The sequence below is a fragment of the Balaenoptera physalus genome (genome assembly GCF_965194825.1).
Source record: "Balaenoptera physalus genome assembly, chromosome: 14".
NCBI lineage: Eukaryota > Metazoa > Chordata > Mammalia > Artiodactyla > Balaenopteridae > Balaenoptera > Balaenoptera physalus.
In genome coordinates, this window is record NC_138893.1 from 88,170,720 (window position 1) to 88,196,215 (window position 25,496).

General features: G+C 38.2%; 1 protein-coding gene across 3 annotated transcripts in view; it reads right to left on the bottom strand.

Moving 5' to 3' along the window:
• MYPN (myopalladin) overlaps positions 1-25,496 on the bottom strand; it is an 81,910-nt gene that overhangs the window by 51,925 nt on the left and 4,489 nt on the right. For all 3 annotated transcript variants that reach the window (XM_082424399.1, XM_082424400.1, XM_082424401.1), the window contains 3 exons: positions 20,423-21,325; positions 6,250-6,425; positions 2,924-2,975 (listed from right to left, as the gene is read on the bottom strand). In XM_082424399.1, coding sequence (XP_082280525.1) covers positions 2,924-2,975; positions 6,250-6,425; positions 20,423-21,324 — 1,130 coding nt within the window. In that variant the 5' untranslated portion in view covers position 21,325. The remainder of the gene's footprint in view (positions 1-2,923; positions 2,976-6,249; positions 6,426-20,422; positions 21,326-25,496) is intronic.

Sequence of the window (25,496 nt, forward strand, 5' to 3'; positions counted from 1 at the left end):
CAGAGCTGGGGACTCAAGCATATTCTCAACTAACTGAGATTCAAGACAAGTGCTATGACACAGCATGTGCAAAAAATTTTTTGAGATTTGTTTTGGTTTTGTCCTCTGTGTTTTCCCTCCCCCTCCTATTTCAAGTAAGAGACCAGGCTTTGTAAATCTTTGCTTCTGGGATTTTGGCATGGCAAAAAGCAGAAATAGCCTGAGTCAATGAGCTCTTCAGGTTTACACAAATTAAATTAAAGAGATTGTTTGAAGGGCAAGGGAGCCAGAAAGTATTCTTGAGAAGGCTGCAGAGGGTAGATTATTTCAGTTTTGTTGTTGGGGAAGAGAGAGGTCCAGGGATCTTGCCAGAGAACCTAACAAGAGGGAGAACCTGAGTCCAGAGGGGATGACAATCCCTCGATTAAAGGCTCCCAGTCTTGCTAAAGATATCAGTACCCAAACATATCAGGAAGAAACAAAGCACTAGACTTGAAGGGACCTTGAGATGTGGGACATGGGCCTGTCACCCATAACCTGTGGAGATAGATGACCGATGACAGGATGGGCTTCCCTTTTGTCTAGATGTTACCTCTCTCTGCCTCAGCTTTCTCATCTCTAAAATGAGGAAATAATAATTCTTACCTCATAGGGTTTCTGTGAGGGTTAAATAAGGTAATTCATGTAAGATGCTTAGAGCAGTGTTTAATATCAAACTATATATCTACATCTCTGTGTCTGTATCTGCTATATCCCAGGAATCTTTGCACAGATTTGGAGGGGGAAAGGGACACCCAGTAATGAGTGATTGAATTTTTTCCCAGAGCCAGGTAGGATGGAGTCTCAGAAGCAGAATGATTTGATGATGTAGAGGCTATCAGTGTTCCTGAAGCATCTGTTTTCTTCTTCTACAATATTAGAATCCCTGATTTCTTTACATAGCTACTCCAAATAAAGATTGCATTTCCCAGCCCTCATTGAAGCTAGCTGTGGCCACATGCCTACTTTCCGGTCATGGGATATGAAGGATAGTGATGTATGTAATTTAAGAGAGATGACCTTAAAAGGGGAGTAGGGTATGTCCTTTATTCCTTTCAATCTGAGAAGATGAGGACACATCTTAGAATGAGGTGAAGCAGAAAGCTGGAAGCAGACTGGAACCCAGTGGAATTTGGAGCTGTTTTACCAGCCAAATTCATATTTTTATGTAAAGGAGAAAAATATTCGTCTTATTTAAGTTACTGTTATTTGGGGTCACTATTACACACAACTGGAGCTAAATCCTAACTACTACAAGTAGATTTAAAGCAAATGAACAAATGAGATATTTCTTGCTTATTTAAGTTTGTATATCAAATTCATACCCATTAAACTCAAATTCATACCCATGTTATGAGAGCCTTGAGGAAGGAGCGATGTATGTGCAATGGCAGAGGACCTTATTATAGAACTTGACTGGGCTTCGAAGGATAAATAAGAGTTTGCCAGGCAGAGGAGATAGGGCATTCCTAGCAAGGTGCACAGCTTGAACGAAGGGGTGAAAATGAACCGCACATTGTTTGAGTGAGATGGCAGCCATGTAGAGAGCCTGAGGTGGGGGATTGGAGGAGGAGGGGCAGGAAAGCCTGGTTGATACTCTATTGAATAAAGCTTTGTATGCCCGTGTTGAGATTTTTTTAAATGTTGTTTGTTTTGTGTTTGATTTTTATTTTCCCATAGGTAATAATTTTTTTAAGTCGGGAAAATGATAAGATCAGAATTATCTTTTAACTGGCTGTATGTAGTTTGGAGACTGTAAAAGAGAAAAAGGTTGGAGTATCTATAAGGAAGGGACTGGCATAAAGAGACAGGAAAGAAGAGGAACTGAACTGAAGCCATGAGAATGATAAGGAAGAGAGTTAAAGGGAGAAATCATTTACTCTGGTTATGAATTTTCATATGTGCACAAAAGCTAAAAGCAAATTACCATTCCAAAGTAGGCATACCACCCAAAGTTTGAAGAATAAGTCATGATTTCTGCCCTTAAGAGCTTGCCTTCTGGAGGAGAGGAAAGAATATGCAAGTTCAGTTATCAACTCCTTAACCTGTCTTCCAGACATTGCCCATGTTTCAGGTAGTCTCAAGGGATGGCTCTTGTGTCTGTTTCTAGTTCCCTTGCCTTCTGTCCACAGTCTCCTCTTCCCGAAATACCCTTTCCTCCCTTGTTTGGGGGTGTCCACCTGCTGCTCTTTTAAGACCCAGCTCAAGGTCACCAACTCTGCGAAGCCTTTCCTGATCTCTCTTTCCCTCCCCAACGAATAAAGAGCCCTTTGTGCCAAGTCCTTAAACCCTGCACATGGTTATATGATAGTCTATTACACTTTATTACTCTTACTGTCTATATGTGTGGTATACATCTTTTGCTATACATATATTTCCCTCTCCTAGACTGTGAGCCTCTTGAAGGCAGGAAGCATCTGATTTTTCTTAGTACCCAGTGCACCTAGTGAAGTTCCTGGTGTAGAGGAGGTGCTTAGCCAATGGTTGTGGAAAGTAATGTAACTTTGTTCAGTACCCAATACAATCGTTTAGCAAAAAGGCTATGTCTTGCCCAGATCACTCATACATATAATTTTTGTTCACCAGATTGTGTGTTATTTTGAATACTATTATTTAGTTAGAAAACGTGAATTTTCTTTTCACCACTGAGTTATTTGTTTTTTACTCTTTATATATAAGTATGATGATATTTCATAGGTGATACTTCATTTTTTAAATATTGGGAATATTAAAATTAATCTTTTAAGCAGCAACAAGCAAAAGAAATAGCATTTTCTCCAGATCTACCCAATCTTTTTTTTTTTTTGAGGTCAAACCCTGGAGCCCCCCTCTTCAAGTTCTACTAAACAATTAGCAGCTTTCTCAGGACCTGAGGATGCTAAATAAGATAGAAAATTGGAATTACCGATTCATTTCGTCCTTGTTAGGGTCCCCTTCTGAGTCAGAAGAAGAAACCCCTGGAAAAATAAAAATAAGACATGTAATTAAAAAAAAAATTTCTTAAACTGGTTCCTAGGCATTTGAAGACCTATAGAATTTTAGACCTAGAAATAATCTCAGTGATTCCCTAAACTAACACCTAGTTTACAGATGAGGAACTAGACCCTTAGTAGTTGAAGTACTTGCTCAGGTCACATGGCTAGTTAGTGACAAGAGTTCAAATTAACTGGCCCAAATTCCACGTGTTCTTGTATATAAAACACCTGCTGATGCCTTTAGACTAACAGAGCAGTCTTTGCAGACATTCTGTGGTGTCCATAAATCCTCTTACTCTTGGCCGACATAGATTAAATAAAAGAAGGGATTACATTAGATTCCAAACGTTGTAGGTGTAGGTGGATGCTCTTCCGTCCAGTCCTAATATTAACAAGTCACATTTCATCTTGGGAGTGGGGGTGTTTGAAGCTCTGTTACCACAAATTTTTAAAACTCAGCAATCCAATCTCAGCACTGTTAGCAGAGCTTTGATCCTGGCTTTGCTTCTCAAGATAGTGAATTCCAGGAAGATATCACACGGCTAAATCTGGAGGTATTTATTGTACTCCAAAAATTTGAGGATGAAAACATGTAACACACTTTGATTCATGTATTATTCATTGTTATTATCATTATTCATTCATCTATTCAATAAAAGTTTATTAAATAACCACTATGTACTTGGTACTACATAAGGTGTTGGAGATATAAAGAAGAATGAGACAGTTCCAGCCTTTATACCATAATAATACAATATTTAAGGGCTAAAAGCAAGGCATACATAAGGTATTAGAAATGATAAAAGTACTAAAGAATGGCTCCTAGGGCTTCTCTGGTGGTGCAGTGGTTAAGAATCCACCTGCCAATGCAGGGGACACGGGTTCGAGCCCTGGTCTGGGATGATCCCACATGCCGCGGAGCAGCTAAGCCCGTGCACCACAGCTACTGAGCCTGTACTCTAGAGCCCACATGCCACAACTACTGAAGCCCGCACACCTAAAGCCTGTGCTCCTCAACAAGAGAAGACACTGCAATGAGAAGCCCGTGCACCGCAGCAAAGAGTAGACCCTGCTCGCCGCAACTAGAGAAAGCCCGCTCGCAGCAACGAAAACCCAATTCAACCAAAAATAAATAAATAAAATAAATTAAAAAAAAAAAAAAGAATGGCTCCCAGAAAAAACTCAGAGGATGAGATAAATAGGGACAAAAACTGAGGTCAATATACAAGGTACATAAATTGATTTGTTCCCTAAAATTAGTCATCTGAGTTTGGTGCTGATATAAATGCCTTTCCAAGGCTCCCAAATGGTCTCCCTGCTTCTACTCCTTTTGGTATATTTTCAACCAGGAGCCAGAGTGGCCCTGTTAAAAACTAAGTCAGATCATGTCACATGTCTGCCTAGAATCCTCCAGACCTTCCCATCTCCTTCAGAGTAAAAGCCAGGTCCCTGCAGTGACCCATTAGGACCTACATGATCTGCTCACCTGCTTCATCCCACCTTCACCCCATCTTGAACTTCTGATCTCAGCTGCTCATCTCCGTATCCCAAGACAGACACACTGCCTCTTCTGGGCCACTGCACTTACTGATTTCTCTGCCTAGAATGTCTTTCCCTTGAATATCTATCTTTGTGGCTCACTCCCTCAGTTCCTTCAGGTCTTCATTTATATGTCACCTGGTGAGTGAGGTCTTGTACGTCCGCCTGTATACACACACACATGCATGCAAACACACACGCATATATACATACACATACTTTCTATCCCTTTTCCTTGCTTTCTATTTCTTTCATATGCTCATATATGCTGTAAGATAACAGAAAACATATATTTTGGTCTCTGCCCCTGGTGCCCGGCACAGAGTTTCTAAAACCCTTATAATTCCCGAAGTGATCAGCACTTAGGAGCATCTTTTGTTCTTTTTTTTTTTTTTTTTTTTTTTTAATTTTATTTTACTTATTTATGGCTGTGTTGGGTCTTCGTCTCTGTGCGAGGGCTTTCTGTAGTTGCGGCAAGCGGGGGCCACTCTTCATCGCGGTGCGCGGGCCTCTCACTATCACGGCCTCTCTTGTTGCGGAGCACAGGCTCCAGACGTGCAGGCTCAGTAGTTGTGGCTCACGGGCCTAGTTGCTCTGCGGCATGTGGGATCTTCCCAGCCCAGGGCTCTAACCCGTGTCCCCTGCGTTGGCAGGCAGATTCTCAACCACTGCGCCACGAGGGAAGCCCCATCTTTTGTTCTAATATTTGTCTTTGACCAGGTCCCTGACACAGGGCTCCTAAAACTCTAATAAATTCCTAAGTGATGAGAGCACTGGGAGCGTCCTTTGTTCTAATGAGGTGACTCGGGATGGCTCCTGGATGCGGGCTGGTCACCCAAAAACCAAGCCATAATTTGAAGCTTGGAATTTTCAGCCCCACACCTCATACTCCAGAGGGGGTAGAAGGGCGGGAAATGGAGTTAATAGTTGATCATGCCTGTGTGAGGACACCTCCATAAAATTCTAATAGTATGGTGTTTGGAGAGCTTCTAGGTTGGTGAACATAAGCACACTGGGAGGGTGACGCACCCCAACTCCACGGGGACAGAGCTCCTGGTCTCAGGACCCTCCCACCTTTCCCTGTGTATCTCTTCATCTGGCTGTTCATCTATATCCTTTATCACACACTGTAGTAAGCAGGTAAACATAAATAAGTGTTTCCCTGAGTTCTGTGAGCGACCCTAGCAAATTAATTGAACCCGAAGAGAGGTTTGTGAGAACCTCCAATTTGTAGCCAAGTCAGACAGAAGTTGTGGGTAACCTGGGCACCTACTACGTGTGATTGGCATCTGAAGCGGGTGGGGGTGAGCAGTCTAGTGGGACTGAGCCCGTAACTTGTTGGATCTGACACCATCTCCAGGTAGATGGGTCAGAATTGAGTTAAACTGTAGGAAACCAAATTGGTGCCGTGAAGAATTGCTTGTTGCGGGTGTGGGAACCGCCTCCCCCATGAGACACACACACATTGACATTGATGATCAGAATCATTTCATGTACCTAACATATGATATATTTTATTTATCTCATTTATTTTCTGTCTCTCCTATTACAATGTAAATGCCATCTATCCACAAACCTAGGGATTTTTGTCTATTTGGCTCACTGCTGTTATCCCCACTGAAGAGTGTGTGGTAGAGCAGGCCCTCGATAAATATTTATTTATTATAACTATATATCTTACTAGTAAGTGCCATGCTCCAAGAGTATTTTGCTTTACCTTCTATGTAAATCTCAGCAGAAGTTGAATCTGTCCCATAGATGTTAGAAGCAAAGCAGGAATAGCGTCCTGTGTCCTCTTCAAAGGCTTCAGCAATGGTCAGTGAGTGCAGATTTCCTGCCTGGATGATGTGAACGTCTGGGGAATTTTCAAGCTCCTTGCCTTCACAGTACCACCTGCAAGGAAGAATATTGGCATGACTGAAATGTGAGAATTAATAACGTAAATGGCTCCAGATATTCCCTGAGAAGAAAACTGTGGCAAACTTAGAGCCAAAACATTAAACAACCCATTATTATGATATAATTTGGTTGTAACAATGAGAAGAAGTGGCAGGATTCAAATCGCAGTGACACTTTTCTCAGGAAATTAGCAAGTGGCTCCTATTAAGAATGATACAACTGAAAGAAGAAATTGAAGTGATGCAGCTGCAAGCCAATGAATGCCAAGCAACGCCACCACCAGAAGCTAGAAAAGACAAGGAAGGAGTCTTCTCAGAGTCTCAGAGGGAGCACGGCCCTGCTGATACTTTGATTCTGGACTCCTAGCCTCCAGAAGTGTGAGACAGTAAATTTCTGTTGTGTAAGCCATCAAGTTTGTGGTACTTTGTTATAGTAGCCCTAGGAAACTAAAACAGGGGGCAAGAAATAAGATACAGTCATGTTGTTTGCATATGCATGAGGAAAACTGGAAAGAATGGAATGAAAATCAAAGTGGCTTCCTACTGGGGTGAGGGGAAACAAGATGGATGAAGACAGATGGGGTGAGGTGTCTCAGGGTACCCCTTTTTATAATTGTTTTCATTTTTAAAGTAATAATTACTAATCAACATCATATTAAAAAGTAATTAGGTGGAGACCGTTACCATTATTCAATGTCAAAAATTAAGGAGTCCTGGCAATGGTTAATCTTTATTGTAATTTGAGATCTAACCACTCAGTGCTTGAACCCCTCCCTCCCACCATTTATAAAGCAAGATTCTAAAGCACATTTAAGAAAACTCACCTATTCAACGGCTTCCCAAGAGTTAAGCTTTTCTCTGCTGTTCCATAAATATGTCATATTCACCCCTACATTCAAGCCTCTGCTCATGTTTTTCTCTCTAGCTGAGATTCTCTTCCTCACCTTTCAGCTACTGCAAATATAACTCATCCATCAGTTTGGCTCAGGTATCACCTCCTATGCAAAGCACCTTTTACCATCAATTCTCAATGATTGTTACTTTACTTTTTTTTTTTTTAAACTATACTGTGTCATTCAAGTCTTGATTATATACTGTCTTTTTTTAAAATAGATCTTTATTGGAGTATAATTGCTTCACAGTACTGTGTTAGTTTCCGTCGCACAACAAAGCGAATCAGCCATATGCATACACATGTCCCCATATCCCCTCCCTCTTGAGCCTCCCTCCCCTCCTCCCTATCCCACCCCTCTAGGTCATCGCAAAGCACTGAGCCCATCTCCCTTATACTGTCTTTTATAATTGTCTATTTGGGGAATTTGTCTTGTCTCACCAATTTCACTAAATTGTAAGTTCTTTGAAGGTAGGGACGGTGGCTTACAAGCTCGTGCAGCATCCACACTGCCTAGTACAGTTTTCTATACACTTTCTCCTTTGGCCATTATCTCATCCCTTCGTTTCAATTATCACCTCTATTTGGGATAACATCCAAACCTGCCTTCCAGCTCGGACTTCTGGATCCCTTCTCCCATCATTCTCCCTTTACTGTGTTGCAACCACATTGGTCTTTTTTCTATTCTGTGAACACATTAAGCTACTCTCCATATTAGGATTTTTGTACTTCCTGAAATCCTTGTCCCCCAGTCTTTATAAAAATAGGCCCGGGCTTCCCTGGTGGCGCAGTGGTTGAGAGTCTGCCTGCCAATGCAGGGGACACGGGTTCGAGCCCTGGTCTGGGAAGATCCCACATGCCACGGAGCAACTGGGCCCGTGAGCCACAATTACTGAGCCTGCGCGTCTGGAGCCTGTGCTCCACAACAAGAGAGGCTGCGATGGTGAGAGGCCCGCGCACCGCGATGAAGAGTGGTCTCCACTTGCCACAACTAGAGAAAGCCCTCGCACAGAAACGAAGACCCAACACAGTCATAAATAAATAAATAAATAAAAGAACGTGAATTTCTTTAAAAAAAAAAAAAAAAAAAAAAAAAATAGGCCCTTCTCATCAGTCAGGCCTCAGTTCAAATGTCACCTCCTCGGAGAGGCCGTCCCTGATCCTCTTCCTAATGTAGCTTCTTTATCCTCAGACACTATCACATTATTCTCTTGTGTTATCTTCATAGCACTTATTATTATCCGAAATTATCTTATATGCTTGCTTACTTTGTTATTATTTGCTCCCCCTACTATATTATAAAGTCCACGAGAGGACCTTGTCAGTCTTACCAGTATAATCCCACACTTACGGCAGCATCCTGGCACGTGGTAGGCACGCAGAAAAATTGTGTTGGATTTGTTGAAAGACCAAATGATGGAAAGAATTGATAGTTAATATTTTGTAAGTATTTTATTTGCTTCATCAAATTCTATTCCATTGTTTGATCTGTTGTGGCGGCAGCAGTGCATGCAGCTGCTGAAATGGGTTTCTAAATCTTCCAAAGCACAAATCTCAACAAGACCCCATGGAGCTTGTATGAACAAACCCTCAGAGCAAGGTAGTTGTAAATACAAATACTGAGCGTCCAGAAAAACATGTGTTTATCTTTACTCTCCGCCAGAAATGACCCTAAAATGAGAATAAGGTAGGTTTTTAAAGGGATAAAAGCACAAGGTCCAAAAGAATGGGAAGGGAGATAACAGCAGACCTGAGACCTCAAACACTTTTGAAAGGTGGAAAGCAGAATGAGAAGCGAGGAGAGTTGAAAAATCTGAAAACTAAGTGCCTACTTGGGGATGTCAGTGAAAGAAGGCAATTTGTGCAGCAGGACCCCAGCAAGTTTCAGGATTTAGAGATACAAGTTTGGTGAAAACACACTGACAATGGAGGAGGGAGATACAGAGCTTAAAATAGGGTCACTGATTCCAGGTTTAGAAAATGAACATTTAGATTCCCCCAGCAGGTTGCATCCTGTCTTCTGAGCAGTTAGGAGTTGCCCCAGGATGAAGGCTGAGTTGTTGGCTGTGTGAGTAGCTGCTCCATATTGGAGCAAGAGGAAGAAGGGTAAAAAATAAATGGGCCTGGTGGCTTAACTGTGTGGAACAGAGTATTTAGGAAATGTTTTACAAATATATTGGAAAACTGAGATGAATTGTGATAGGACCACAGAGCTAAGCACATAAAAAAACAAGAGAGTCATCAACTCAAGTGAAAATTAAAAGTTATACAAGCAAGGAAGCAGCCATTTTTCCCTACTGGGCTTGGCAGAAAATAATACTTACATAGTAACAAGAAGTTAAACATTAAATTTTTTAAAACAAGAGTGTGATATGATTATACTGAGGCAATGAAGGAAGGAACAATGGAGGTTCTGGTTTAGTGAAGGGGTGCTAAACCACTATCTTCTGGAACAGGAAGTAAAGAGAAAATAGCATCAGCATATCAAGCAATAGTGGTTTATAAGCATATTACAGTGGTTCTCTTCACTTTCACTTTCTGTGAAGACAAAACTATTTTCCTATAATACTAAGATATTATTTTACACTGATGGTGCAAAAGCCACAGTGGGTAAAATTGCTGGTGCTTCAGCAGTATAAAACTGAGTAGTGGTCATTGTGTTCTTCACCACTACACTTGCAGTTAAAAAAAAAAAAGCCAGGTTCACTTAAAAATGTCCTCAATGAAGCAGTAAAAGTCATTACATTTATTGCATCTCAGCCTTGAGTCCACGTCTTTTTAACATTCTGGGTGGCGAAATGGGAAGTAGCATAAAGCGTTTCTCCTGAATACAGAAGAGCACTTGTGTGGCTTTTTAAGTTGAACTAGGCACTTAATGCATGAGACAGTATCTTAACTTGAAAGAACAGCTGACAAATTATGGTTATTCAGATTTGGGTGTTCGGCAGACGTTTTCTCAAAAATGAAGGAAGTAAGCCTGTTGTTTCAAGTAAAAATAACTGATCCCATTTGTTGCCAAGGAAAAAATTTGAGCTTTCGAGGAAAAATTAGAGTTTTGTAAAACTTGTATCTCCCATAGTGAGTTTAGGGCTTCCTAATACTTAAAGAGATTTTTGATGAAATCCATGATATTAACATATATGATTTTCTAAATATTATATAATAAAATGTGTCAACATTTGGAAGATCTACATTACTCATTTTCCAAATGACCAATGCGTGATGTTATCCATTCAAAGTTCAAGACAGACAAAGGGTTTTAGTACAGCAGGGTACAAAAGTTCATTGGTATGGTTTCAGATTTCACATTGCAACTAACCTTTAAGAAACTACTGCAGTTGAATTTTCATGTAGTATCAAATCAGAATAGCCACATTATCTGAAAGGGCTATTAAAGTATTCCTCCTGCTTCCAGCTACATATCTGTACAATGCCAGATTTTTAAAGTTTACTGCCACCCAGACAACATATCACAGCAAACCAAGTGCAGAAGTAGATAGGACAATCTAGCTGTCTTCTATTACGCCAGACATTAACGAGGTTTGCAGAAAACGTGAAACAATGCCACTCTTCTCACTCAAATATTTTTTTGGGAAAATACAGTTACTTTTCATAAAATTATTTATATGAGCATGTTTATCACTGTTATTTTAAAAGGAATAAGTAAACTATTTAAAATGTTTCTCAGTTTTAATTTCTAATATGATAATTATAGATATAATTCACATAGACAGAACCTCTTTGGCATCTCAATAATTTTTTAGACTGTAAAGGGGTCCTGAGAACAAAAAGTTTGAGAACCACTGGCATATAATTTAGAAATCTAGAGGTGAATAAATAGGAAACTGCAAAAAGAGTTGAAAATGGTCCATTTTTTAATATTATTTGACTTGTTAAGCAATGTACCTGTATTAATTTGATAAGGCAAATATAAATATTTCAAAACAAACAAACACCTTCCCTTATATAAACATTATAAGGTTATCTCATTTCTTTGGATAACATTTCTCTTCTTTACCAAAATGAGAGTGGAAACATCTCTGAGCAATTGGACAGCTGGAGGCGATAAGTGGAGTGATTCAAATGCCCAAACTCTCTGTCAGAAACATTTTTGTCCTTACTCAGATGGCCAGGATGGCTTCAGCCAGCCCCAAAGGACAGCTAGTAACCGCTGTCATTCTTACTTTAACACCATGACCCACTCAGAAATAATGCACCCGTCAGGCTGCCTTCTGAAAAGAAATTAAAATTTACCCAGCTACTCTGAAGACTTTAGAGGGGAAGGAGGAAGCATGCTCTCCTCAAACGTCTATCCATGTTAGGGAATGCTTTCATAGAAGTACCCTGCCCAGATGCATGTTTTTAGAACTCCAAATCTTCATGACACTTACAGAATGGCAGTGGTTGCCAGACATGATTCATGGTTCAGCAGAAATGAGTCAGTGATCTGGGGAAATGGGACAAGTCCAAATGATAAAGAAGGCTCCATCTTTAATGCACTAAGGACAGCTTGCCAGACCTGCTGATTTGGCTAGCTACCAAGCCTGGGAATGAAGGCACTGAAGAGACACATTTTTCAGATTTAACTGGACTTTTAAGCTACATATCACCATTCTGCTCTTAGGTTACTATTTTGTCTAAAATATGGTGTGGCTAAATATTATGACTCATTGTTTTAGCCCATTAACAACTCCTAAACTTAATTTGAATGTGTTATTGTGGCTCACCAGTAATAATGCTCATTAAAAGAATGATTACTCAGAGCCTTCTGTTAACCCTGACCCAGCCTTTCCAATGTCCCTGTTCCACCTCCTATTACTGCCTCTCCTAATACCCTGTTTGTTTACTTCACAGAACCTACATATCACTTATAATTATATGTTTACTTATAGGTTTATTTGTTTAATATCTCTCTCCCTTACTGGACAGTAAACACCACAGGGCAGAGATTATCATGTTTGTTCGCTTTACCACTTGTTTATCTGGTTCCTAGCACAGCGTATGGCACGACATAGCTGTTCCAAAAGATGTTTGTTGTATGGATGTTAAGTGAATGAATTCAAATTAAGATTATTATAGCCTCAAGTCTGTTTCATTTTCATTTTTCAAGAAGCCTTGGGGACTAGATGCCTGATCTCTTAAGTAAAGAGTGTAAGCCCTGAAATAGCCAAAAGGTAGTTTATTTACTTACTGACATCTTCAGCTCTCTCCATGCATCAGAATGACTCTTCATATAGAGAGTGCAACTGGAGTATATAATAGTAGACATTTTCTAACAGGACTCAAAGTTATGTTGGATTTCGTAACACAATTCAGTGTTTTGTATGTCCTGTTTGACCACTACTGAGTTAACGAACTTAAGTTTTCATGTCCAATGGCTATATTTCACTAATAGGAGTTTGGGGTTACAGGTGGGACGGTTATGTCTATGCTTTAACTTTTATTAACATTTATTGAGTTCTTCCAGGTGGAAAATTCTTGGTACACTAGACTCAAACTATAAAAACCAAAACCATAAAGGAAACTTCAGTTAATTTGACACTAAAGTTAAAAATATCTAATTATCAAAAGATACCATAAAGAAAGATCAAATGGGGAGAGAATATTTTCATAACACATAATGTCATATGATTAGTTTCCTAATCATATTTTTAAAATTCTTACAAATCAATAAGAAAAGAACAAACTGATAGAAAAACGAGTGAAAGATGTAAACAGACCCTACATAGAAAATGAACCCTAAATGATCAATAAACATATTTTAAAAAATCTCAACCTCATTAGTAACTGTGAAAATGAAAATTAAAATCACAAGAAGCCTTCATACCTATCAGATTTGCAAAAATTAAAACGTCTGATAATATCCATATTGGCAACAATGTAGAACAACCAGAACACTTATGTAATGTTGGTCGGAATGTAAATTGAAACAATTCCTTTGGAAAATAATCTGGTGTTATTATAAAGTTGAAGTTGTACATACTCTGCCAGCAATTCCATGCCTAGACATACTCGTGCACCAGGAGACTATGCTAGAACATTTATAATAACATTGTTCCTATTAGGAAAATAACTGAAAACAACCCAAATGTACATCAGTGATACAATTCTCTCACCTTACAGTAAAATACTATGTAGCAATGAAAGTGAATGAATGAAAGTTACACGCAGCATCACAGATATACTTTTTAGAGAAAAAAATGCAAGTAGCAGAAGAATATGTACATTATGATTCCACTTACATAAGCATTTTACAACAGTAAAATTAAAAGTATTTTTTTAAACTCTTTATTATGGAAACTTACAAATGTACACAAAGTAGAGCGGCTGTATAATGAACCCCCGCGCACGCATCACTGAGCTTCAACAAATGGCAGATGTGTTTCTTTTATACATTCCTCTTTTCCCCACTTTGACTTATTTTAATGTAAATAAAGGACTTTGTGTCATTTCACCTGTAAATACTTCTGTACCAATATTGTTTAAGGACATAAGGATATGTTATAAAATTATGAAGGAAAACTGTTAAGAAAAATTTAAAGAGAAAACACATGATCTGGGCTAGGGGTTACCTCTGAGCAGGGAGGAAGGGACAGGATCAGGAAGACACTAGATTTAAAAATGATAGTAAGGCAGGCACACAGATATTTGTGCTATTATTCTTATAATATATCCATATTATAGGTATTCTTCAGTATCTATTCAAAATGCACTTGTAAAACAATTCAGAAAATTCCATCTGGTGATCCTTGCCTACTTTGGGAGTATAGATGAGGAGGTTGAGAGATTGAATAGAGAAGGTTAGTAGGCAAGTGACAGGGACGTCTACAGAATCCCTTGGAGATCTTGACTTGCAGCCTCTGGAGTTGGTGGTGGTACAGAGGCTTTACCCAGCTCTTGCCTCAAAAACTTTTAAGGTGAAATGATATTTAGCATTGTCCAAGAGGGAAGAGCAAGAAGAGAGGGCTGCATTGGAAACCGCCAACATTTCCAAAGTTTGTGAGGGCAAAGATGTGGGTTTTCCCGTGGGCCAAGTGGACACCACAGAAATTAGCTTGGTTTTCTATCTCAAAACAGATCTACCTCAAAGAACCACCTGCTAGGGTGAGTGACACGAACAGAAAGAGGCTGTGAGGGGTGTACTGTTGGAGTAGGGACTGAGGGGCAGGTGCTAGAACATTCAGTAGAGATGACAACATTCAGGTCAAGGAGCAGAACAAGGGGCCAGCCCCCCCGGGTGAGGAGGTCTCTATAGAGATTGCAAAAGTTCTCAGCACAGAAACAAATGGCACTTTGTTAAAGCACACATGTCTGGGCCTGCGCTCTAGAGATCCTAATTCAGTAGGTCCAAGGTAGAACCTGCAAATTTGCATATCCACCAAGGCTCCAGGTGATGCTGACCTGCTGGTCCAGGGACCCACTTTGAGTAGCTTGTTCTGGGAGGCTCTTGAAATCTAGCCTCTGTCCCCCCTCTCTGAACTTATCCCAGACCATTTCCTCCTCACTGTTTATGTTCTGGTGACATCAGTTCCTTCAATTCCTTAAAGTTAACCATTGTCTCACTGCCTCAAATTTGTTATTCCCTCACCCTGCAACACTTTTCCCTAAACTCCGCTTTGCTGGCCTAACTCCTAGTCATCTTTTATGTCTCAGCTTAAATACCACTTTTTAGGAAAACCTTCCCCAACCCATTCACAAGGTTTGGTCCCTTTGCTTTATGCAGCCTCCTTTATAACATTTATCACAATTGTAATTATATAATCACTGGAATTTTTGTCTGTGTTCTTTTCTAGATTCTAAGATCCATGAAGGCAGGGAATTTTCCTTGTTCGCTGCTTTAATCTTATTGCCTGTAACAGTACATGGCACATAATAAACACTTAATATTTGTTGCATGAATGAGTAAATGAAAGTATATAGATTTTCCCAAAAGGTAGAAGAAAATGCCCCTAAATAATGTAATGTTTTAAAATGTTTATATAGTATTTTACATTACATATCATATATAATTATTTATAATATTTTTAAATTTCCCTATATCATTTAAAACATCCTTTGTCTTTTTTTTTTTGGTCACGCCACGTGGCTTGTGAGATCTTAGCCGGTGCCCTTGACAGTGCAAGCGTGGAGTCCTAACCACTGGACCGCCAGGGAATTCCCAAGCATCCTTTGTCTTTAGAGCTAATTTATTTCCTTTTTTATTTCCTCAGCACGCCACTTACAGGCAAATGTCCAGAAGTAGCAATAGCAAAAACTTAATAGCCAAAGCAGATATCAGCATCTATAAAAGGTAAATTTTTGCTGCTTCAGAGGGTTATGTACAAGCAAACATACTTAGTGTGACCCAGCTGTACATTCCTGGGAAAAGAATTTTGAGTCAGGATACAAAAAGGGATCATGGCCATTTGCTGTGAATTCCTGCAGACTCTTTCATCTGTGGGTAACGCATGAATGTATTTCAGCTCCTCCAATGAAGCTATGTTCAAGATTAACAAGCTTTCAAAAACAGCTAGCTTTAATGATATAGGATCCTACCCTTACAAAACAAAACAATTTCTTCCCAGTCAACTTGGAAATCAAAAAATATAGGCAAAAAGGATTCTTCAATTTGCTAAACTAGGGTTATAAAAACATGGGTAGAATACTGAGAACACAAAGAGGCATACACATACAAGGTTAGACCTCAGTTGCCAGGTATATGTCTTACATTTTCTTGAAAAAATAGCAAAAAGGATACTTTTCTTTTTGACTGTGTTTTCCTTTATGGCAAACCGAAGTGTCTCATTATTTTAATGCATTTTTAAAGGCATTCTCCAAATCAAAATCTGTGCTCCTGGGTTCTATGGAGATGCTTTAGGAATTTCAGTGGTGAGCAAGGTAGGACTGCATGCTCCCCTCCACCCCAACTCTCTTCAATCCGAGAAGCACTAATTTTATCTTTAAAAAGTGTGTGTATGTTGCTATAGAGCAGAAACTAACACAATATTGTAAAGCAACTATACTTCAATAAAAATTTTTAAAAAAAGAAAAGAAAAAAAAAAGTGTGTGTGTGTGTGAAGTATGTATTGGGGTAATGTAATGGATTTACTGTGGGGAGAAAAATGGGGGGAGGAATTACTGCCAAAAGAAGGTTGGAAAACCCTGGCCCAGTCTAGCACAGCTAGAAGTTAGTTCCAAGTGTTACCTGTATTTATAGTCCCTTTGTAATGCCAGAGATACTGTGTCCAAATTTCCCAGTGTCCAGGGCATTCCTTGGAATGTCTCCAGTTCCACTACCCTCTCATTTGACCTTCAATCCTGCATTTCTGACTGTCCACTGGATATGGTCCCTCCATCTCCTCAGACTCAAATCATCCACCTCCTCCAGTTTCTCAGACCTTGACAGTGACCCCAGAGTTCTCTCAGGTACCCAGCTTCAAACTCATCCGTCCTGTCTAGTCGGTCACCAAGTTCGGCTTGGTTTCTTTTATTCTAAATATTGCCCTCTCACATCTTTTCTCTGCTTTCGCACTACCCCTACCCTGGTCTGATCAGAGCATCTGATGCCTGCAATACCCTTCACAGCTTCCTAAGTGGCCTCCTGGCTCCATTCTTTTGGGGTCTAACTCATTCTTCCAGACTAACTCTACTTAAATTCTCCCTTTCATCTTAGTACGTCCTTATACACAACCTTAAATGTTTTCCACTTGCTTTTGAAACCACTTCTCAACTATTCTACTTTGCTTTCAAGGCTTTTCGAAATCATCTGGCTCCACTGTTTTCCAGTTAGTTCAGTCTCCTCACTGTCATCTAAAGATATTATTACTATTCCAGCATCTGTACTTTTATGTAAACATGTTGAGTTGACCTGGCCTAAAAGGACCTGTCCCTCTGCCTGCTTCTTCCGTCTTTTCTCTCATCTTTCCTCACCTGTTATCCCATGTTCGTCACATAGCCAAGTACTTGCAGTTCCCTGAAAACATTCGTCTCTAGGCCTTTCCCCTTGCTTTCCTCTTCCACCCTTAGTTTTCTCAACTAAAGTGGCACCTCCAGCGTTAATGCTTCCTTCATCCTGCACTTCAGGCAAAATATCACATCTTCCTTTGAGCTGCCATTGCATCCTATACATACTTCTGTTACAGCCCTTATTACACAGTATTGCAATGTTTTGATTATATGTCTGTCTGATTCCTCTATTAGACTGTGAGCTGCCCTCTTAGAAGAGTTTTAGACTTGGTTTCAAAACAAGGTCCCTGACCTCCAATAGCTCCCAATTGTTCTGTACCATCAATGAGTCACTTTAGTAACTCAGTAGGTATTTGTTGAATGAATAAATGAGTTAAATTTCTACCTAACTTCTTCTTACTCTTCAAGGTTCAACTAAAATCCCCTTATGTCTCTGAAGTCTTCTTTGACCTTTCTAGTCCTCCAGACCTTCTCTGAAGTCTGATAGTCTTATGGTTGTCCTATAAAAGTTAGGATGATTTCTTTTTATTATCATTATTTTTTTATTGGAGTATAGTTCATTTACAATGTTGTGTTAGTTTCTCCTGTATAGCAAAGTGAATCAGTTGTACATATACATATATCGACTCTTTTTTAGGTTATTTTCCCATGTAGGTCATTACAGAGTACTGAGTAGAGTTAGGATGATTTCTTTAACTGGATTGCAAGTTCCTTGAGAGCAGGGACACATTTATATCGTCTCTGTCATTGCACTGGTCACAGTGCTGAGTTTAGAGCAAAAGCTCAATACATATTTGCTTTGTGATTAGAGTTATATAAGTTCTGTACTTAGGAAAATAATGACAGCTAATAGTCTATTTGGAAAATCCTAAGTTTTTTCTTAATATGATTACTGTCATGAAATTCAGAAAATACTTAGTGAGTACATATTAATTTCCTGCCACCAAAACAGTGGTTGGGATACAGGCATGAATTCTATCACTGAAGAAATGCTCTCCAGGTAAAAATTAGTATTGCTACATGGAAGTTGTGTATATTTCTTTCACTTTTAAATTTGTAAATGTTTAATTGGTTGATTGAGTAGTTTCTGAGTGACCACCAGGTTACTTTGTTTTTCAAGGCATGGGTATTTTGTAATTCTTCCTGGGTAATTTTTCTCACGGGAGCACTGAAGTCTTTTTTGTATCTGAGATTGTCATGGTCAAGAATGGGGAGGATGAGTCTTGAATGATCTGGTCTAATTTTTTTGAAAGAGTCCAATCTATGACCAGAAACTAGTGGAATGGATAGGATTAATCTAAGTAAGTTGTATGTGTGCCGTAACTCGAGTGCTTACCAGCTTACTTAGACTGACCAGATGCCACTGAGTGGTATACATCATGGTGCTATGATGACATCTTGCCAACATTACTGACCAGAGTTCCAGGGAGTGTCATCAGGCTTGCATAGAGTAGAAGGGTAGACACTGCCCTGTGTTGTGCAGTTCCAACCCTTTGCCACATCTTAGTCCAACTGTATCACTCCTGATTTAAATCTAAGTTGAGTTTCTTGTTTTCCTGTTTCTTTATGCATTAGTTTACTCATAACTTAGTGACTACTATATTATGCATAACTACTATAGGCTAGAAGCCATGCTTGGTGCTCAAGATCCAAAGGTAAAACAATAGAACCCCTGCCCTCAAGGAGGTCAGTTGGATAACTAGATAGTAAAATGTATACGCCATTGTAGAAATAATATTTAATATTGCCTTATGTTGACTCTGAAAAGCAAAATTCAATATACGAATATGTTTTTATACTAAAATCCCTTTAATCAATAGGAATACATAATTAAAGATATTATTAATACTAGTGCTATTACTACCCTATAATATGAATATTTTGCAAAAAGAAGATGAGGCCCTGCTTACATAACTGGAATAAATGTTAAGTAGTATTCTAGTAGTAATTAGGTGGTTAGGGAGGCAAAGTAACTCTTATAGGACTCTAAATACCAGTAATTCTCTATAAAAGTAATATATTTCCAGCACATTATTCATATATTATTACATTATAATACAAGAGGTAGCAAATGTCACCCTGGGAGTTAAGGCTGGATCCAGATTTTGTGGGGCCTGAAGCTCATAAAAGTGTAAAGACCTCTTAAAAAAATAAAATAAAATTAGAACACAAAATTAGATGTAGCCTGTGCACATGAAGAGCCTTGAAGCTTAAGCTTTACTTACTTCACTGAAAAGCTGATGGTAGACACATAAAAGATGAATATCCTTTCTACTCATCAGTCATATTAGGGGAAGACTTGGGCATTAGGGAGAAGAGTGCTCATTAAGAGGATATCAAAAAGTATATAATAAATACAATACATGTAAAATAAATCTTTAAATTGATCTTTGCCACAGCCTTATTCTACCTTTATTCTATCAGACTTTATTCTATTATTTGGTTTTTTTTTTTCATTAAAAAAATACCACAGGTATTCATTGAGTATAGGTCATAAATACTTTGTTTTTTAAGCTACAGGCTGTAGACCTGAGCTAATACATGTTCATTAGCCACATGTGGTATTGGGCACTTGAAATGTGGCCAGTGCATCTGAGGAACTGAATTTTTAATTGTGTTTAATTTTAATTAATTTAAATGTAAAAGCCAATACTCAATTCAGTTCTTACAGAACTTTTAAGTATGTTTGGAACAACTTGGGTCTTACAATCTACTTTTTCAACTACAGTTTTTTGAAATCTAAATGCACATTAAGTATTTCCTAGGAAAATTTAGCATCCAAACTGAGATGTGCTGTAAGTGCAGAATTCACATTGAGTTTTGAAGCCCTGGTGACAGAAGGAATGTAAAATATCCTATTAATAATTTTTATATTGATTACATATTGAAATGGTAATATTTTTAATATATTGGTTAAATAATATATTTTTAAAAATTAATTTCACCCAGTTCTTTTTATTTTTTAAAAATGTGATGACTAGAAAATTTTAAATTGCATGTATGTCTAATATTACACTTCTCTTAGACAGTGTTGCTTTAAACTCTGACTCAAAGGGAGTATATAATTTTTGAAACCACACACGTGAAAGATAAAATGAAGAGGATCACAGTAGATGGAAAGTAATTACCAAACATTACTAATGGGACATTTTTACCTTACTTCAGGTGGTGGAATTCCTACCACTATGCAATCCAACTGTACTCTGGTTCCTTCTGGAACTTCTCTGCTCCGTAACTTTTGAGTGAACCGGGGAGGTTGCCCCAGAGGTTCTTCATAGTACAAAGACGAAGGAGAAGACCCCGGGGTGGTGTCTCCCCCATCTGCCTCACTGGCAGCCTGCTCAGCTTCGCGCCTCTTGGCTTCCTGCTGTTCAAGGGCATGGTTCACTTCATTATCCCTGGTATCTGCAGGGATAGGGATGGGAACAGAAGATCTTTCTCTTCTTTCTGACAGATCTGAGAAACTGGAGCTGTTTTCCTGCATAACTTTGCTTTGAGATTCCAATTTGTTCTTGTGGTTTTTGCAGGCACGAGGTCTAATCCTTTTGGAGCTATGGGCTTTGAAAAGGGATGACAGCTCTTCAATGAAATCGGCAGCCTTATTTAAGAATACTTTTTTGGACTGGGTTTCAGAACTATACTGTGGCCTTTTTGCCTCCTGGAGGCTCTCTTTAGAGTTGGTAGGACTTCGAGAGTTATCCTGGCAGAAGTTAGGGTCAAAACTTGATTTAGGTGAGTGTTTCATCTGATCAGAAGAAAAACATCTTCTAGCTTGGGCTTCATCTGCTTTCTCCAAAGGGTCATGATTGATTGCCAGTCTTGCCAAATTGACGCTTTCATCTAATTCTTCTTGGCTCAGAAAGGCTGAAAGATCTGGAAGGTCATCTTGGCCTCCTCCACCTTCAGCAGCTCCAGAAGGACTGCCAAAATGGAAAGAGTTGGAGGAAGGCTCTGCTCGACTCCTCTCATTGTTTCCCTGATGTCTAGTTTCAGCTAAATAGCTCTCTCTTAGAAGCTGAGATATGGAAGTAGAAGCTTCTAGGCTGTCGTCTTGCATGCTGTCACAAAATAGCAATAATAACAAAAAGTTTGGATCATTTCTACAGAATAACAAGTCTATGTTTATTACAGCATGATAGATGCTTAAGAACTTAAATCTGAAAATAAAAATTGCCTAGTTTTGATACTTTCACAAAATTTACTTTAAAGACTTAAAGATTATTATTCTCAAATTGTAAAATGGAGAGTAACTGAATGAGGTTTCCCTGAAATTGGACATGGGTGATTATCACTTTATTAAATTCTTTAAATACAAGTTCAATTTTGAAAGCTATGCTATAACTATAGAGATATTAAATGTAATTTCTAAACATAATTTTGATAATATCTGTAAGGGGTTTTTAGTTTTAAAGTGCTTTCATACACAGAGAGTTTTCCCTCCATCCTCTCCCCCTTACCCTGAATGTAATAAAATAACAGAAATTAAAAGATGTTGACAATATAATCTCATCTAGTTACTGAAAATATAAACTTGATCTACCTCATGAAAATAAATAATGCTTTTATTTTATGACTAGAGACAAGTTGTTTAAATTCAGTGTTGTTTTTAGGCTCTGTGTGCTCTTGAAAACTATAATGATTTAGTTTTTTCAAATAAGGTATGATTATTTTAATTTCTACAAAGGTGTGAGTTAGAGCCTAGGTTTTTAAAAAATCTCTTAAATTAACATTGGTGAAGAGGGGATATGGAAGCCAAGGAAGTGGGGTGCAAGACAGGACACTTTTCACTGTATACCCTTTTCTTACTTTTAAATTGTAATTATACGAGTATATTCCAATCAATTATATATTAACATAAATTATATGGGTATATTTATTCAAAAATAAATAATTCTTAAAGTCTTATAAAAATAGTACAATAACTTTTGTTCAAAGTCCCTTGGACTAGAAATTTTGGTAATGCAAACTACTTTCATATTATTAATGTTATACCCATTTATTCACTCACACGTTTACTAGAAGGATAGCAAGCTTGTAACCCATAGGCTGTTACTCCTCTCTCTCCTCCTTAAGGGATGTAGCTAACTGATTACAGTATTCTTCCCATTGACCTTCACTTTTTTAACTCTCCAGTCCCTCAGCCACCACGCGCCACTCAGAGATGGTAATGGAGATGAAGACTATCTGCCATTCTTGGCTACTGTGTGCCTTGTGCTTGGAAGATGGAGAGGAAAGTAATCTCCTAAATATTTTCCGGCTTTAACATTCTATGACAAAATTTATTTCAGTTAATTTCTCTTCTTTCTTTTATATGACAGCCTCATATCATAAATAAAAATATTTGTAATATCACAAAATATTACAAATAGGGCTTCCTAGGGACTGCCCTAGTTCTCAAACTTTTAGAGTGCTATCTAGAACTAACCTCTAAATTGACAAGGTAGGCAGTCACCTTGAGAGGACAATTAAAGATGGCTAAAAGGATCACCTACAGCAAAATGTTTTTTCATATGCTTGCCATAGCCTGAGATTAACACTACTGGAGCCACTTGTTTGGGTGAGGTTTATTGTGCCTTAAAAAAAGATTAATTGAAAATGCAATGGGGTTGGATGGGTGCAAAGATTTATCTACAACGATACTCATCATAGTATGGATGATAATATTAAAAAATTGGAACCATGTCCAATAAGAAATTAGTTAAATTAGTATGATATGCTCATTAAATAGAACTATATGGCTATTTTAAATTTTGAAGCACAGTGAATGATATACAAAATAGTATATGAAAATGTAATTGAAATCCCAGCTGAAAATTTGTCTCTTTGTGCATTAACTTTGTAGAGGAATAGTTAAAGGTATTGAAGTAAGGTACAAAATGCTATTTGAAAATGTAATTAATATACTGATTGAAAATCCTTTCCATTTGTAAATCAACTATCCCATTAACCAAGTTTGAGTTTCTGTATATATTTAAATGTGAGGGGGGAAATTCAGTGCTTTATAAATCAGGATGGTCTTCTATCTATTAGTTAGACGTTACTGTATATTGTGTTTTAATGTAACTTTGTCTCTAGCTCTTTAAGATGACTTTTATCTTGAGGCAACACGGAGTGAACATTGGCTTTGGAATCAGATAAATCTGTTTTCAAATTCTGGCTTCATCTCCTAGCAGTTGTGTGACTTTGAGAAAATTACTTAACTTCTTTGATCTTTGGATTCCTCATCTGTAAAACATGGATAATGTCTATTTCCCAGGGGAGTGAGGATTAATAACATTACGATTGCAAATCTCGTAAAACAGGGCCAGCCACTATAATGAACACTCAGCTGATGTTAGTAAAAAAACAGTACATGGGTAAAGGTGATGTTAATGTTGAAGAACTTCCAAAAAGTTTATATGTATGGTGAAAATAGAGAAGAAAATACACATGTAAGTAATCACTTCTCTCTACAACTATGTCTTTGTTGTTGTTTTTTAAAGAAAAGGAGCCAATGGGACTTCCCTGGCAGTCTAGTGGTTAAGACTCTGTGCTTCCACTACAGGGGGCATGGTTTGATCCTTGGTTGGGGAATTAAGATCTCACACGCCCTGCGGTGCGGCAAAAAAAAAAAAAAAGGAGCCAGTTGCGGTGTAAATGTGTGCCTGTTCTGATGCTTATAGTCATGAGAAATTATTATAACAAAAATTTCAAGCATTCAAAATTAAGGATTTCTTTAATGTTTGAATGTAACAGTTGTTACCTAACACTTTGGAGTTAGATAGATCGGGTTCACATGCTAGTTCTGACAGTTCCTAGCTGTATAAACTCAAGAAAGTTACTTAACCTCTGTAAGCCGCAGATTGCTTGTTTGTAAAACAGGGGTAATAACAGTAGCCATTTCATAAGTTGAAGGGTGATTAATGTGCTTGGCATCTAGTAAATGTTCAATATATGGTAGTTACTATTATTTATTATTATTTAACAACTGTGGCCACGTACCATGATAAGAAGTAGAACTAGTGATGTGACTTGATCCAAGGACACACTTTGAAGAGAAACTGAACTTGAATTTGTAGTTAATTCAGCGTATCTGTATTCTATGAAATATGCATAGTCTCATGAACAAACTATGCTGCCTTCAGATCTTTGTACATATCCTCTTTGCTCAGGCTGCTCCCTTTCTCCACCTCTCTTCACTATCTTAGTGGGCCAAGTCGTATACAATCTTCACTTCTTAGCCGAGAGTTGGCCCTGGGATTTCTTCTTTTCTCTGGGTTGGGTACCTCTCCAGTGTGCTGCCAAAATTCACTGTCCTAACCCCCAAACACAGCACTTATTACGATACATATTTACCTATTTACTTTTCTGTCTACCTCATTTTGTTTTGTACACCCTCATCTCTGTACACACACAGCACATAGAAGGTGATCAAAAAGTATCTGTTGAATTCTTTTGTTCATTAGAATTTCCTACTAAATCTATGGTTGTTTATCTTTTTTTAAAGTTGCAGGCTAAAGTAAGACAGATAAATAGAAATCATATTTACAAAGGAAACTTACACAAAGAAAAAATATAAACTGGTAAAAGCAGTAATAACTTCAAAGTGACTTTCAAATAAAAATTTATTTATGGTGGATAAAATAACTGGAATTATGCTTTGTTTTCATACCAGAAGGATCAAAGAACAGCTGATTATAATAAAAAACCTGGGTTTGAATCCCAGCTCCAACACTAAATAACTTTGCTATCTTGAGCAAGTCACTTAATGCATCTGAATCTCAATTATCCTCATCTATCAAATGGTATAATAACAATTCCATCTCAGATGGTTCTCAGGTGGAAATGCATGTATAAATTGTTAAACTGATAAATATTACCTAAAATAGGAAATATGAAAATGTATTACTTTCTCTTTCAAGCATTAATTTTAAAACTATCTGTTACAAATCTTATACTTTTAAAAAACCCAAGAGTTATTATGGATAACCCAGCTTTCATTTATTTATCCAATAAATATTAACTGAGCATTTACTATGTGCCAGGCACCCTTCTAGGCCCTGAGGATTCATCAGTGAACAAAAGACAAAGTCCTTGCCCTCATGGAGTTGACATTCTAGTAGTGAAGATATAAATGTTAAGAAGAAAAATAAAGTAGGGCAAGGGAATAGAGAACGATGAGGTAGAGAAGGTGTGCTACTGATATTTTGGCTAGGAATGTCAGGCAAAGCTTCTCATGCAGTGGAGAAG